This window comes from Schistocerca gregaria, chromosome X (assembly GCF_023897955.1).
Source record: "Schistocerca gregaria isolate iqSchGreg1 chromosome X, iqSchGreg1.2, whole genome shotgun sequence".
NCBI lineage: Eukaryota > Metazoa > Arthropoda > Insecta > Orthoptera > Acrididae > Schistocerca > Schistocerca gregaria.
This window is the reverse complement of record NC_064931.1, coordinates 803,497,436-803,514,074: the sequence shown is the minus strand read 5'-3', so window position 1 is coordinate 803,514,074 and position 16,639 is coordinate 803,497,436. Positions and strand designations below refer to the sequence as shown.

Sequence of the window (16,639 nt, the reverse complement as noted above, 5' to 3'; positions counted from 1 at the left end):
GTTGTAAAACAGTGTGATATTTATGTAACAGACTGCTTCTCTGACTGTTAAATTAATCAGTGGCACATTGAAACATACATTTTCTTCTCTCCAACCTCTCCTCTTTCCCCTACACTGTTCTCATCCCTTGCTCTACACTTTTCTCTCTGCCCCTTCACTCCTATCCACAACCTCTCCTTACCCTTTAAACCTCTCCCCCTCCCTCCCCTCTCAACCACACTCCCTCCCTACCCAGTCACATGCCTTCCTTTGGCCGTCCCCTTACCTCCCAGCAATTCGCCATCATCTTACCTTCCTCCCTTTCCCCCTCCTGTATCTATCAATCTCTCCCTCCCCTCCTCTCCCATATATTGCTTCCCTCCCCTCCATCGCATCATGGCCCTGCCTACTCTCCTTTCCCCCTTTTCCTATCTAACTGTTCCCTATTGGTCAGCCCCCCCCCCCCCCCCCCCCCACTTCCAAACACCCACACATATTGACCATCTCAGTGCTGCCGTCTCCTCCATCCTCCTCCCCCATCAGCTACTATCTTAGCAAGTAGCCCCCAACCTATCGTCTTTTCTTTAGGTATTAATTAAGGCAGTAAATTCTTTAACTGAGTCTTTAATCAGCAAGGATTTGTGTGTATATTGTCATCTAGACAGCTTAATCTTCAGTTTAAAAAAAACTGTAGAACTGATTTTAGTTGATTTACTATTCCACTGTCACTTTACTCAATATGGACTCAGCGAACCATCTCAGCTGAGATCTTCTGCACATTGATGGTGTGCAATTCTGAATTTATTTCCTTGCTTAAGACAATGAATGTGGAATGTTTCTTATTAGACTAATTAGCCTTTATATAATTGTAAGGGGGAGTTTCTATAATTACTACTTCCAAAATTTGAGAATTTGGTATTGCACAATAAATCTTGCAACACTGATATGCATGTGTTGAAGTATTTGAAGTTCCTGTCACCTAAGAATACAAATAGAATGATTAGCCTTTTTCATTCAATCCATTAAGCCATTACATTGACAATGTGCCAATTTCCTACAGAAGTCTTTTGTTAACATTTCAAAAAATTGTTTACTTGTGCTTGTTGCTAATAACAAGGCTTCAAGTTTGAAAGAAAAGTTTATTAAAACCATCAGGTGAGATTTTGATGTTAGAACCTGTTATAAAGTAATGAGTACTTCATGGTAATAATTTCTTAATGCTCGTGTTTGTGTTTGTGTTGAAGCATAAATAGGATTATATGAATGAAAAAAGTCTCTAGACATCACTAAAACTTCGACTATGAGATACTGAGGCATTGTGAATGTTCTTGGTATCTGTGGAGACTAGATTGAATTGCTGTGCTTCTGCTCTTCCTTCCCTCTGCTGTGTTGGGTTGTTAGATTTCTCGTTCTTGATTTTTACCTTTATTGTAAATAAAAGTTCAAATGAAACTTCCTGGCAGATTCTAAAAACTCAAATGTTTCTATTACAATGTGTTGAATGAAGCTTTGGGTTCTTATTCCTGGCGATTTTTCAGTTCTTGCTTTTAGTGACAAAATTTATTCAGAATTGCTACCCAACTATGTTAATTTAACAGGCATAGTAATTTCACTTTCCAACTTAAAGACATAATCTCTGTAATTTTGTTAAGTGGGAAATATTACAGCTGAACTACAGGAAAATTGACATTTTTAGGCATTTGTGTTTTTTTACTTTAATATTCTTTCTGATATTCAGTTATGAATTAAACAGTTGAAAAATGCAATACTCACCACATTCTAAGTCAGACCTATTGGCAATTTTTCAGCATATTAAATTGAACAATTGGATTGGGTAGCTTCATTTTCTGTAATATTGAAACTGAAGTGATTTACATTCAGCTACTCGTGCTGTACCTGGAATGTAAAGTTAAATTTTATTTCGATGTGCCACAAGGACTTGAAATGGTAATTGTAGCGATTGTAAAAAAGTTAAATTTCATTAGTGAATGATAAGGAGCACTTAATTGTGATGGAGTGCAATTGTACAGTGTGATAACTGAACTGCCTGAAACATATAACTGTGGAAAGGTATTGCAATTTTTGTGTGTCCACATTTCGTTTGCAGGGAAAGGTAGTGAAAGACTATATTTTACAGTGGTGTCGTCGACTCTCGCCAACACGTGGTAGGCATGACATGCAGTGCGATGCCGAGCGGGCAGCGCAGTTGCGCTACTGGCTCCGTGCCGAATGGCTTGCCACTGATGGTGAAGTGCGTGTCAACAATTCGGTACGAGTTGAGTGGTGGCCAGATACAGGGGACAGTCGTGCAGTTTGTGAGGTAGAAGAACCTGCAAGTAAGCAGTCAACTGCTGAGTGGACATGGAATTCTTTTGCTGGACTGTGCCTGTTAATAACACTGGTCCTTCTGCTATCACATGTGGCGGTTCGAAGATTGCGAGCTGTTCCATTCCGAGCGGCATCACCGAGAGCAACAGCAACACTTGAAACGGCACAGCCGGAACTTGCAGTGGTTTCACACTCGAGAAGCACTAAGCGACGACGATTCGCATCTGCTCCGGCACGACTGCAGTGGTGCGTGTGCTGGTGCACATTCATACCATCATCCCCACACACTGAGAATTTTCTAACTTATCAACTGCAGATCATATCATCTAATGAAAACTCATTTATTGTGTGGCACCTTAACAGCTTGCAAGTAGTGCACGTTTTGTGCTTTATATGTTCAGTGAAATTGCTTGGTGCTGTTAGTGGCCACAGCAAAGTTTATTAGGTAATACTGTGGCTGTTTCAAGTTGTCCTTTTGTAGGTTTTGTATAGCTTTCCTAGGTTGTTGCACATGTTTTGTGGCTTTTGATAATAATATAATTGCATGTATACTATTCCCTGTTCAGAAGTAAATTTAGGGCTCTGAAACTTCAGTTATTTAGGAACAGTAAGCATCCCTTCCCCAAAAAATGCTGAGCATTTTTTTTTTTCTGTCTAGTGACATCTGCTGCCAAAGTTAGTGTACCTGAAGCATTTGTATAGCATGTAAGATGTGTATCTGAATTGTTGTTTAATTTTATTATATTCTTGTGTTCAGGTTTTTGAAACTTCTTCAAAAAATCAGATTGAAGAGAGTTCAGTGTTTGAGTTATGCTTCACTGACATGGAGAATATTGTTTCAGGTACTATGCTGCTTTTCAGTGTATTAAATGTGAACAGAAAGTGATAAGTTAGAGTTCTTGTTACACTCTTTCAGTTTTATTATTAGGTAAAAGGTAACTTACATTTTGGGTTGTCTTTTAAATCAGCTGCTCTTTGTCATATCTTCTGGCCAAGAATTATCTTGCACCATAGGTAGAATACAAGAAATAATCCTAGGGCCTGTGGAAGAGGAAGTGAAATGTATGAGGGATGAAATAGCTTTTTCATTTAAAAACTAATTTAAAAATTGATAGATTAAATGTAATAAACAATCTGAAAAGTGCACACTGAAAACAAATTTCATAGTCATCACTGTGTAGGTTAATTTGTTAGCAGCAGTATAAATTTGTGTGATCTATATAGCAATTAGCAACTTGCCCTGGCTTTACACAAAGAGCACAGATTATATGTGGCTGGATATCATATCTGGGGTACGGTAATTTTTTTACCGGCAATTACATGCAGTCATGATTAAAAGTCAGAAAGCAACCTTGGGTAATTGAATATTAACTTCAAATTCTAGCATAATTTAAAATATTTTAGCAGTACACACCTGCAAAGTTCTCAGGGGAAATGACTTAATTGACAAATGTTGCCATAGTTCAGCCGTTTTGCACAAAATATTTGTAAATTATGTAAACAAACCTTTCCTGAGAATCAGTCCATGTATTAATGAAAACTTTATTAAAATCCCTACTGTAGTTCCTGTGATTAGATTTCACATACAAACATAAAATGTGGTAGGAGGACTTGTAATATGCTGTGATTTTATACAAACATACCAGAAACAGTATGTCAGTTACCTGTTTGATTTTAATTTTTGTGTTGCACTAATATAGCATGTTTTTTTCTTCCAAACTGATTATAGGGGTGTCTTAAGTAAATTTAAATGTTATCCATTCTCTTTGCGGGCATCTGATCACTTACTGTACTTATATGAAAGGTTCTATAAATTTTGGTAGTGTTTTTTCTGAAAAGCGTCCACATTTTGGAAAAGTTTGTGGCAGTGGTAATAAAAACTTGGTAGATTATGTATCTCAGGGCAAAGGCAGCCAACATTTGGATAACTGTTCATTAAGACATTATACTGTAGATTTGTGATGTTAAGTACTTCATCTATGTAGCAAATTCTGACAAGTTCATTGAGTATGTTCAAATGAAGACTCTTGCAGCACTAAGATCTATCCTTAACCTCAACTGAGAGTGTGTTATTAACTATTGCTTTGTCTTTACTATTATAACAGCAGTTTGCACTAATTACTGAATATGAATATGATGATGAAAAAGGACATGCCTTCACATTTAGTAATTGACCCCCATTTTTATAATCATTTCTTTTCACGATCCGGGGTGGCCGAGTGGTTCTAGGCGTTACATTCTGGAGATGTCCTTAGGTTAGTTAGGTTTAAGTAGTTCTAAGTTCTAGGGGACTGATGACCTTAGAAGTTAAGTCCCATAGTGCTCAGAGCCATTTGAACCGTTTTGAACCATTTCTTTCCCATCTCAGCATTTGCAAAAGTCTTGATGATTCTTGATTATATTGATTATTAGTTTGATTAGTCTGGAAAACCCTGGTGGACTAAAATCTGAGACAATATTTTGTAGAGTGTGTGTGTGTGTGTGTGTGTGTGTGTGTGTGTGTGTGTGTGTGTGTGTGTGTGAAATCAAAATTTATTAAGAAATGAAATGGCATTCAGCTCAGTAAATGATAAAGCTCCACTTCTGGCTCTCAAATTTTAGTTTGAATGTTACATTCTCTAGTGTACAAAAACTAATGAAGGTCAACAATAGTTATGAAAATGGCTTTATGTTATTGTTCTTCAATTTTTGCTTCCTGTTAAATGAGTGAAAGTTAGGTATGTGAAATGTATGCATTAAAACTGTTTTAGGTTTATGAATGATCATGACACTATAATTTTTTAATCTTGTCTGTTTCTTCAAATAATACATCCTTCAAACCAGCGACACCAAAAACCCTGAGAAAAATACTCATAAAGTAACAAATTGGCAAGTGGTCTTAGATTTGCAATAATCCTTTCATTTTTGAAGACATTAGTGTGTGGTGCTTAGTTATATTAAAAACATCTGTGATAAGATTTGAAAAGAGATTTTAATGTTCATACCAAAAATATTTTTCATTGGAAAACTGATGTTGCTGGCTGGGACAGCAAATAGACGTTCTTCATATCAGATGGGGGTCTGACAGGTTGGTCTTTGAAACAGCAAACTTATACATCCTTGGCCCAGTGCACTGTGTTCAGATGGATTTTGGGGAATTGACTAAATTGTAATCTCCAGCTGTAATGGAGAATGTGCAATTTATTATAAATTGCACTCCATTAACAAATGCTTACATGCTGTATCTATTACAATTAAAAAGTTGCAATTTTTTTCCCTAGATCAGTATTAATGATGTGCAGCTGTAATATGAAGAACAGGAAAATTTAGTCATTCATTAGGAGTAGTGAATTGTGTTGTGTACCTCCCATTTTGTGATAATCATATTTTCATTTTGATGTACTTCGAATGTCTCATTCATACAGGGTGACTTGCCCAGGCTTTGGAATTGAACAGCTGAGGTAAAAATTTCTGAAGAATAGTGTGACAGATGAACATCTATAATGTCTTCCAATGTGTCATATGACACAGCCAGGGACTACTTTGTCATTAAGTATCATGCTGCTAATTATGGATGAACATAAAGAAATAAAACTTAAAAACTTAATAATTTATGGTTCCATTCTAGAATAACTATCTCAGTGCAGTTTGGGAATTTTTGTTGTGTTGGGTCACAGATGAAATTATCAAGAATGATGTTGAAAGTTGGAAGACTGAAATCACATTCATCTCTTATCACTGATTGGGATGCATAAGCTGTCTTGATGTAATATGTCGTAAGCTGTCTTGATGTAATATGTTACAGTCTTACTCGTAGATTCCTTTCCTGGAACACAATAGAGTAATGAACTTGCTGACATGGTGCTAAGAAATTACTCTGAAACTAATGTAGGTATGTGTGGAAAGCATGGAGTTTGCAGCATGAGGAAATAATATGTCACATTTCTTTGGCACCACCAGGTTTGATTACATAAACTCTGATTTTCTCTGTTGTCAACATGTTGGAACCCAGGACTTTCGTTCGTTAAGTCTTGTGATGTTATTGTACTAAAACCATGAATTGGTGATATTTTTAACTCTCAACAGAATCTTACAGAGATCAGAAATCAACAGTTGTTATTTGATAACACTAATACTCAAATTATTAATAAAGGAAATAAATTTAAACCATCTAGATCGTGTATTAAAATTTGGGGGTTATGACGATTTGGCTACTGCCGTGATCATATATCAAAAAGCTTAGAACAACAAAAGGAGATTTTGTGTCAATACCAAAATCTGTACCTGATTGGGGTGTCAATTCAGCTAATACTCAAAGATAATTGTCATTGTTTTAGTGTGTTGCAGATTTCCAGTTAAGTACTTCATTCATAAATATATAATTGTTCAAGTAAGGAGTAACTGAAGTGTCAATGGATATAGTACTGTTTTTTGTACTGTAACTGCCATGTTTTAGTTTTCCCAGGAATTCAGTTTGCACATATTCACTTTTGTAAAGTTTGCATGTCATCCTTACCCCCAGCCTTACACTTTTCCTCATTCCCCACAATATCAAAAGATATTTGCTCCACAAACCAATGTGTCACTTTGTCAGCTGATCTTTCACATACACTTCAACATGGCTGTGTTATCGATTAGTTTATTTGCATTCTTCTCTTTTTATATTACCTCCTATATTGTCTTACACTTCAGTCTGTTAAAGCACCACTCTTTTGTAACTATATTAAAACAATGTGGCAGTATGTATTCTATATGTTCACTTATTTTTATTTTCCAGTTTCTGTGTTGGTGAACTTTATTCAAACTTCATTCTACATAGAGACTAGTGCAGACCCACTTCCGATTTCCTGCAGGCAAATAGTTAATAGCTGTAGAAAAATTTTGCCATTGTTTACAAACTACAGCAAATGTACATTACATTTGTAACAAAATAGCAATCTAGATTGCAATACTTTGATTTTTTTTAATTACATTAACCAATTTCAGCGTATATGACCACCTTTAGAGTAGAGGCTCAGATAACGTGAGGAGCGGGTTCATGGAGCTGCTATGAGCACCTACTGGTACCTGCAATTGTTGACAGGTACTAGTTGGGGCTCAGCAGCTTTATGTACTTTCTCCTTGCATTTTCTGAACCTCCGGGCTGATGACTGTCATATAGACTGAAACCACTTACTGGAATTAAAAAGAAATAATTTATTGCAATCTAGATCTTGTTTTGTTACAAGCATTTTTTAAATTCTGAATTTTTCTATATCTCCTTTATTAGTCTCATTCTCAGCAGTGTAAATGTTGGAACAATTAGTAAAAGTCACAAAATTGTGAAAGAAAGAATCCACAACATGCGTTAAAAAAAAACATAGTTCACTAGCCAGTACATTCTATTTAATCAGTCTTTATTGGTGTAGATTAGATGTTTGTTTTGTTTCATAGACATATAGTGTGGATGGATAGATAGATAGAAAGATAGATAAGAATGCCAGTGATTAATTTCCTTCCACAGATCCCAATTGAAATTCCCCTCATGGATCAGAACAAGTAAAAAAACTCTGAAACACATTTTCATTTAAATGGTAATACCAAACTTGTCAGAATACGTGTTACTTTACAGTACACTGAGGTGTATACGATAATTCTTAGGTTACAGTACGTCAAAGATAACACTCATGTTACTTACACATCAGTTCGTTCTACTCAGAAATTCATCAGTGGAGTTGGAGTAGTTGGCCATCAATAAAACCTTTAGGCTCGTCATAAACTGAACTGTTTTTAGTAGTTGAGCTCTTTATGGCTGCTGAAAATTTACTGAAAACACGCATTCTGGATAATGGACACCTTTCAGGACCAGAGTGAGTGAGTGAGTGAGTGAGTGAGTTTGTGAAGGTTATTCTTATTCCAGTACTGGTTCCACAAGTTAAGCTGTTTGTTTGAGAAACATTTCATTATGGAATAAATATGTTGAGAAGCAGTTGTTAGCATCCACAGTTCTTTGAACAGGCCTCTGCAGGACCTTCTTAAGTTCCCACTACAAATAAATCATATTACGCACTTCTAAACTCTGAAAATTTTAACTTTGACTTCTGAGTTATTCCAAAAAATTACCCATTATGACATAATGGAATTAAAGTAAGCAAAATTAGCTAGCTTTTTAGTTTTTTTTGTATCACCTATGTCTGACTCCAGCAACACTGCAATAAAGGATTTCTTTAGGCACTTTAGGAGTTGTGTGGAATGCTCCTCCCAATTGCATTTGTTATCAAGTCATTCAGATTACCTTCATTTAACAAGTGATGGCATCCACAGGATGAGTGACATGGGAAGAAAAATTGATTGCTTCTCTTTGCAGACTCTGGGCTTGCTTTCAGGAAGATAACTGTTGAAACCAGTGTCCAGCTATCCTGATATTTGTTTCCCTTGATTTCCCTAAATCATTTCAGGCAAATGCTGAGATGGTTCCTTTGAAAGGGCACTGCCCGTCTCCTTCCCCATCCTTCCCTAATCTGAGTGTGAGCTCAATGTCTAATGACCTCATTGTTGACAGAACATTTAACACTAATCTCCTCCTTCTCTTTTCAGACAGCATTCACTTTTCACATGTTGGAAGGAGCTGAAATATATTTTTTAATGTACAAATGTACTACTGCAGTATTGATACTAGTAGGTTTCTTGTGTGCCCTGATTCAGTTGTGTATGAAGCTGTTGATGATTCATGGACACAGTGAACTACTGACTCTCTGCATGGAAAGAGAAGAATGTGAATTTGTTGCATGATTTTTGTATATCCTCATGTTATTGGACTTGTTGGGAATTGCACATCAGAAATTGTCTTTTGTTCATACAGCCTACTACGTTTCTGCCTTGCAGCATTCTGTATTTTACTTTTGTATTAACCAGCCCACTTTTGTCAGTGTTGTTGTTGTTGTTGTTGTTGTTGTTGTTGTTGTTGTCTTCAGTCCAGAGACTGGTTTGATGCAGCTCTCCTTGATACTCTGTCCTGTGCAAGCTTCTTCATCTCCCAGTACCTACTGCAACCTACACCCTCATCTCTTGGCCTCCCTCTACGATTTTTACCCTCCACACCACCCTCCAATACTGAATTGGTGATCCCTTGATGCCTCAGAACATGTCCTACCAACCAATCCCTTCTTCTAGTCAAGTTGTCCCACAAATTACTCCTCTCTCCTGTTCTGTTCACTACCTCCTCATTGGTTATGTGGTTCACCCCTCTAATCTTGAGCATTCTTCTGTAGCACCACATTTCGAAAGCTTCTATTCTTTTCTTGTCAAACTATTGTCCTCCATTTTTCACTTCCATACATGGCTACACTCCGTACAAATAGTTTCAGAAACACTTTTCTTGCTATTGCCAGTCTACATTTTACATCCTCTCTACTTCGACCATCATCAGTTATTTTGCTCCCCAAATAACAAAACTCATCTACTACTTTAAGTGTCTCATTTCGTGATCTAATTCCATCAGCATCACCCGACTTAATTTGACTACATTCTATTATCCTCGTTTAGCTTTTGTTGCTGTTTGCTGTTCATCTTATATCCTCCTGTCGACACTGACCATTTTGTTCAACTGCTCTTCCTGGTCCTTTGCTGTCTCTGACAGGATTAAAATTCTATTGGTGAACCTCAAAGTTTTTATTTCTTCTCCATGGATTTTAATTCCTACTCTGAATTTTTCTTTTGTTTCCTTTACTGCTTGCTCAGTATACAGATTGAATAACATCGGGGATAGGCTACAACCCTTTCTCACTCCCTTCCCAACCACTGCTTCCCGTTCCTGTCCCTCGACTCTCATAACTGCCATCTGCTTTCTGTACAAATTGTAAATAGCCTTTCGCTCCCTGTATTTTACCCCTGCCACCTTCAAAATTAGAAAGAGAGTATTCCAATCAACATTGGCAAAAGCTTTCTGTAAGTCTACAAATGCTAGAAATGCAGGTTTGCCTTTCCTTACTCTATCTTCTAAGATAAGTTGTAGGGTCAGTATTGCTTCACGTGTTACAACATTTCTACGGAATCCAAACTGATCTTCTCTGAGGTCAGCTTCTGCCAGTTTTTCCATTCTTCTGCAACAAATTTGTGTTAGTATTTTGCAGCCGTGACTTGTTAAACTGATAGTTCGGTAATTTTCACATCTGTCAACACCTGATTTCTTTGGGATTGGAATAATTATATTCTTCTTGAAGTCTGAGGGCATCTTGCCTATCTCGTACATCTTGCTCACCAGATGGTAGAGTTTTGTCTGGGCTGGCTCTTCAAAGGCTGTCAGTAGTTCTAATGGAATGTTGTCTACTCCCTGGGCCTTTTTTCGACTTAGGTCTTTCAGTGCTCTGTCAAACAATTTACACAGTATGCTATCTCCCATTTAATCTTTATCTACATCCTCTTCCATTTCCAGAATATTGTCCTCAAGTAAATTGCCCTTGTATAGACCCTCTATATACTCCTTCCACCTTTCTGCTTTCCTTTCTTTGCTTAGAACTGGGTTTCCATCAACGCTCTTGATATTCATACAAGTGGCTCTCTTTTCTCCAAAGGTCTCTTTAATTTTCCTGTAGGCAGCATCTATCTTACCCCTAGTGAGATAAGGCTCTACATCCTCACATTTGTCCTCTAGCCATCCCTGCTTAGCCATTTTGCACTTCCTGTTGATCCCATTTTTGAGACATTTGTATTCCTTTTTGCCTGCTTCAGTTACTGCATTTTTTTATTTTCTCCTTTCATCAATTAAATTCAATATTTCTTCTGTTACCCAAGGATTTCTACTAGCCCTCGTCTTTTTACTTACTTGACCCTCTTACTGCCTTCACTATTTCATTTCTTGAAGATACCCATTCTTCTTCTACTGTGTTTCTGTCCCCCATTCCTGTCATTCGTTCCCTAATGCTCTCCCTGAAACTCTCTACAACCTCTGGTTCTTTCAATATCCAGGTCCCATCTCCTTAAATTCTCACCTTTTTGCAGTTTCTTCAGTTTTAATCTATGATTCATAACCAATAGATTGTAGTCAGTCAACGTCTGCCCCTGGAAATGTCTTACAATTTAAAACCTGGTTCCTGAATCTCTGTCTTACCATTGTATAATCTGTCTGACACCTTCCAGTATCTCTAGGCCTCTTCACATGTACAGCCTTCTTTTATGATTCTTGAACCAAGTGTTAGCTGTGATTAAGTTATGCTTTGTGCAAAATTCTACCAGGCGGCTTCGTCTTTCATTTCTTACCCCCATTCCATGTTCACCTACTACGTTTCCTTCTCTTCCTTTTCCTAATAATGCATTCCAGTCACCCATGACTATTAAATTTTCGTCTCCCTTCACTATCTGAATACTTTCTTTTATGTCATCATACATTACATCAATCTCTTCGTCATCTGCAGAGCTAGTTGGCAAATAAACTTGTACTACTGTAATAGATGTGGGCTTTGTGTCTTTCTTGGCCACAATAATGTGTTCACTATGCTGTTTGTAGTAGTTTACCTGCACTCCTATTTTTTAATTCATTATTAAACCTACTGCTGCATTATTCCTATTTGATTTTGTATTTATAAGCCTGTATTCGCCTGATGAGAGATCTTGTTTCTCCTGCCACCGAACTTCACTAATTCCCACTATATCTAATGGTAACTTATACATTTCCCTTTTTAAATTATCTAACCTGCCGGCCCAATGAAGGTATCTGACATTCCATGCACTGATCTGTAGAACACCAGTTTTCTTTCTCCTGATAATGACGTCCTCCTGAGTAGTCCCCACCCAGAGATCTGAATGAGGGACTATTTTACCTCCGGAATATTTTACCCAAGAGGACACGGGACACAATCATCATTTAACCATACCGTAGAGCTGCATGCCCTCAGGAAAAATTAGGCTTTAGTTTCCGTTTGCCTTCAGCTGTTTGCAGTACCAGCACAGCAAGGCCGTTTTGGTTAGTGCTACAAGGCCAGATCAGTCAGTCATCCAGACTGTTGCCCGTGCGACTACTGAAAAGGCTGCTGCCCCTCTTCAGGAGCCACACGTTTGTCTGGCCTTTCAACAACAGATACCCCTCCGTTGCGGTTGCACCTACGGTATGGCTGTCTGTATCGCTGAGGCACGCAAGCCACCCTACCAATGGCAAGGTCCATGGTTCATTGGGGGGGGGGGGGGGGGGGCTTTTGTAAATATATACACCTAAATATTTAAAATTTTCTACTCATCACTGTTCCAGCATTGATGTGTACTTCAAATCTAGTGTCAGTGTTCACTATCAGATATTCAGTTTTTGGTAGACTCATTTGTAGTTTCCATTTGTCATATCCCTGATATAAACATCATATAATGAATTCCAGATCATATTCATCTTGTGGTAGAGTGGATTGATTATCAGCAAAATTTAATGAAAACACCAATACATCAGTGGCAATGTTTCCCATTTCTCCACAACTGTTCTTCCATCCTTGGTGAGCTGCTTCCTTGTATAAATTGAATGAGATGGGTAATAAAATGCATTCTTGTCTCAGTCCTTCCGTGACCTCAATACATTCTGTACAGGATCTCTTCTCTAAACCCATCCTATGATATGGTGGCCAACATTCTGTCCTGTTTCTTCATACGTAATCTTGCTACATAAGCAGCTCATTATGCAGTTCTCCTCTTTAAAATGGAAACCATATATAATCCTTTCCACCCAGGTGAAATTTCAATCTGTTAACAATAGTTATTCATAAGTTGCATTATTCTTTTCTTAAAATGGTGTCCTCCAGCTTTCACTAGCTCCACAGGAATATTTCCAGGTCCAGGTGCTCATCTATTCTTCATTTTTGCTAATGTTCTCTATTGTAATAGTCACACTGGGACAGTTTCTTCAGTCATACCTTGTTCCTCTCTTGTGTACACTGGTGTCTCTCTCATTAGAAGATCTATATATAATTTGTTCCATCCCTTAAAGGAATTAAATTGCCTACTGCTTTGTTTACAGTTGTTTTCTTCATATTAGTAATTGTACTCCACACTTTTGTTGTTTGTGATCCACCCATATAAACTCAGTTTGGAGGCATATATGTTCCCACATCTTGTTCTTTTATGGTTTAATTCTTTTTAACTCCTGATTTATTGTCTTGTAATTTTGTCAATCGTGAGAGTATTTAATTGATAATCATTTTTGTGTAAATTTTTCTTTTCCCAAATAAACATGAGAGGCTATCTGACATCAGTGGCAATGTTTCCATTTCTCCACAACTGCTCTTCCATCTTTGGTGAGCTGCTTTTATGTATAAATTGAATGAGATGGGTAATAAACTGCATTCTTGTCTCAGTCTTTCTGTGACATTAATACATCTGACGTCCAGCTACATCAGAGTCCATTGGTAGGACTCAGGATATAGTTGGCTATTTCACTAACGTAATCCCTATCATTGATGCATCTTTGTGTAACATTACAAGACCATTTGTTTGACAGGGGAATGGGACGATGCATAGATGTTCACTCTTAGTCCCCAGTACCTCTAGAGCAGTTTTTCCAATCACTTGTTTAACATTCTCAAATTCCCTTTCAACACCGTTATCTGGTGACACAAATTTTAGTTGCTACTCTAATATTCGTTGAAGATAGTGTCTTTTAATATATTCTAATACTGTTAGATGATGTCGGTTGCTTGTAATTTCCCATTCGACTAGTGGTCAGTACACTGGAAACTGATACAAAAAAGATCTTTATTGTCTGGATTCATCCAGGCTATTGATTGATAAAATCTCTGAAACAGCTGCTTCAGAGGGTTACTAAGATACCCTACAGCTACATCAGAGTCCATTGTTAGAACTCAGGATATAGTTGGCTATTTCAGTAACATAATCTCTACCATTGATGCATCTTTGTGTAACATTACAAGAGCATTTGTTTGATTTGGGAATGGGAGGATGCCTTATTATTGTAACTAATTAGTGTTGAATGAACTGCAAAGTTAAAAACAAAATTAATGTTGTGGTCTTTTTAACTATGCCTCATTTCTACTTGCCATTGGGAAAGGAACTAAACAATGACTTCAATGACTTGTTGATGGAAATATATAACAGTTTACCTTCACTAATCACAATCAAGTACTTTGCTGCAAGTGGCAAGTTGCAATGGCATGTGAACCTGGATTGCATTTTCAGTTGTTGTTTTCGTGTTATAATTATGTGAATTTCTAGTAATAATTGAAAGTTTTTGCCAGACTGGGACTCGAACTCAGATTTCCTACTTGCTACAGACCCTCATTGTCAGTGATGTTTCCACCTATGATTTCTGAATAGTACTATCAAAGCTACTCTCATAGGTATGTGGAATAGTGCCACTGAGGAAACACATTCACCTTATTTCAGGTTCAGCATATCTGAATGGTTTGCACTGATACCATTGCATTTCATTGCAACTTCATCATTTTCATCTCCATCAATCCATTCAGTTCATGGTTAACTATGTGTTTGCTGCTGGACACCTTTGCTAAGGGCAGGTATATTCCTGTAAGGCATATGACTATTAGAGATGGCCCTAGGAAAACTTTCCCCAGTATTTTTCACAAGAAATGGGACCAGTGTACAACATATTATTAACACTATTCTGGAAATTTGGGAAGATCTTCAGAATCGTTCACAGTTAATGCCACTCCATCACTAACAGAGATTGAAAGGGAGTCTCATTGGCTGCCCACAGTCTGTAAGTGCAGTGATTCTAACTATTTTCTCTCCCTACAGAAGAACATTGCATGCTTTATAAGTGGCACTTGGCTACAGTAACTGCCACCATGGAAACAAAATAAAGGTAAAAGACCTAATAATGATATGCCATCAAAATGTGTAGGGCTATTCACTAATGAATGCCAAAGTGCTGTTTATTTGTAGGTTGACTTGGTGGGTAAGTGGTGAAGTGCCAGATTACAGATCCAAAGGTTTCCGATTCAATCTCTGGTCAATCATAGGATTTTTTTGTCACTCATCACTTCTTTTACCCCTGGCAATGTTTCTTGATGGGAAAAATGCAGAGTTGTTGTGCAACATGGCATTTTTCACATCAACATTTGGAATCAACCTTAATCTACAGGTGTGTCTATACTTGGCTGGGTCAGCCAGTTTGAAGGCTGGAGAAAGGCAGTGGAATAAATTTTTAAATTTGTGCTTTTTTTTCAGCAAACAGTAATGTTTGTACTGTTGGTTAGAGTGTAAACATGTAAGAAAAGTGAGGGATACTCTTGCCTCATGTAATTTTGGCAACAGTAAGACAAATATTATTGAAATGTATGGGGAGTTCTGTCATTACCAGCTAATATAAATGGTTTTTAAATTTTTGAACAGGTATGGCCATCAGCAAGTATACAAAAGATGACGTGCACCTAACAAAGTATATTAAAGATAAAAATGTACATTTTCAAAATTAACATTTAAATTTGTTTTCTACTGTGTGTGAGGAGGGACCTTGAATAGAACTGGCGTACCAAACCAATACAGCATCCAAGAGGACTTGCATGGATTTCATTACAATACTGCATGTTACACCCTTTTCTGTTTTTGAGTTATTTAGAAATAAGGGGGGGGATTCTCAGAGTTCTTTGAGTTTTAATAAATGTAAGTGGGAAACTGGCTGCAGTAACTTCGTTCAGAAATCTGGCTGTTCATTACCATCAGTAATGTATTCTGCTACCTGGGTCAATTAGCAAAGTTTACTGTTGATCAGTTCCATTTCTCAGATGATTTTTGTATGCTACCTCACATATTTTTCCTGGTCACATGCCAGTTTGTTGGGTAGGGTTTTGTCAAATGTTCTAATTAGTATGATAAGAATTTCTCATATAAAAAGTTTTGGTTTGTTTTTATGAAGAATGACATTTTATTTCAGATTTGTCATTGTTAGAGAAAAACTGATACACTGTGCTTCTGAATTACTCTCACAGACTCCTAAGAGGTGTGCTGATAGATAATGGTTTGCATAAGTGCCCATATCTGATGAAATTTCCATGACATGGGGGCAAACTTGTAAAGCAGTTGCATGTAATGTTGCAATATTATAGTAGTCCTTTTATTAACATTATTAGTTCACTGAGGTGGAAATGGAAAGGGGGGGGGGGAGATGAAAGGATTACTATTATTGTTAATGTGGAAAATAATCCCAGTTTGTTTTAATTTATGACGTTCACTGCCTGAAAGACATTGTAAACAGTTGTTGTACACTACTTTAAGAAAGTGAATTAAAATTCTCCAATTTTTTGGTTATGTATTTGGCACAAAACTTGCTTTTTACACCTCAGTGTTTCATGTGATGAAGTTTTTGCTCAGTTCATTGTGGCTACTAAAGTAATGAAAATTTTCTTACTGCTTTTAATTGCCC

At 37.2% G+C, this 16,639-nt stretch overlaps 1 protein-coding gene across 6 annotated transcripts in view; it reads left to right on the top strand.

Moving 5' to 3' along the window:
• Positions 1 to 16,639, top strand: part of LOC126297438 (SRSF protein kinase 3-like) — a 367,448-nt gene that overhangs the window by 129,044 nt on the left and 221,765 nt on the right. For 3 of the 6 annotated variants that reach the window (XM_049988284.1, XM_049988283.1, XM_049988282.1), the window contains exon 2: positions 2,117 to 2,553. The exons of the other annotated variants lie outside the window; for them this stretch is intronic. In XM_049988284.1, the coding sequence (XP_049844241.1) occupies positions 2,156 to 2,553 (398 nt within the window). In that variant the 5' untranslated portion in view covers positions 2,117 to 2,155. The remainder of the gene's footprint in view (positions 1 to 2,116; positions 2,554 to 16,639) is intronic. 6 annotated transcript variants of the gene reach the window in all.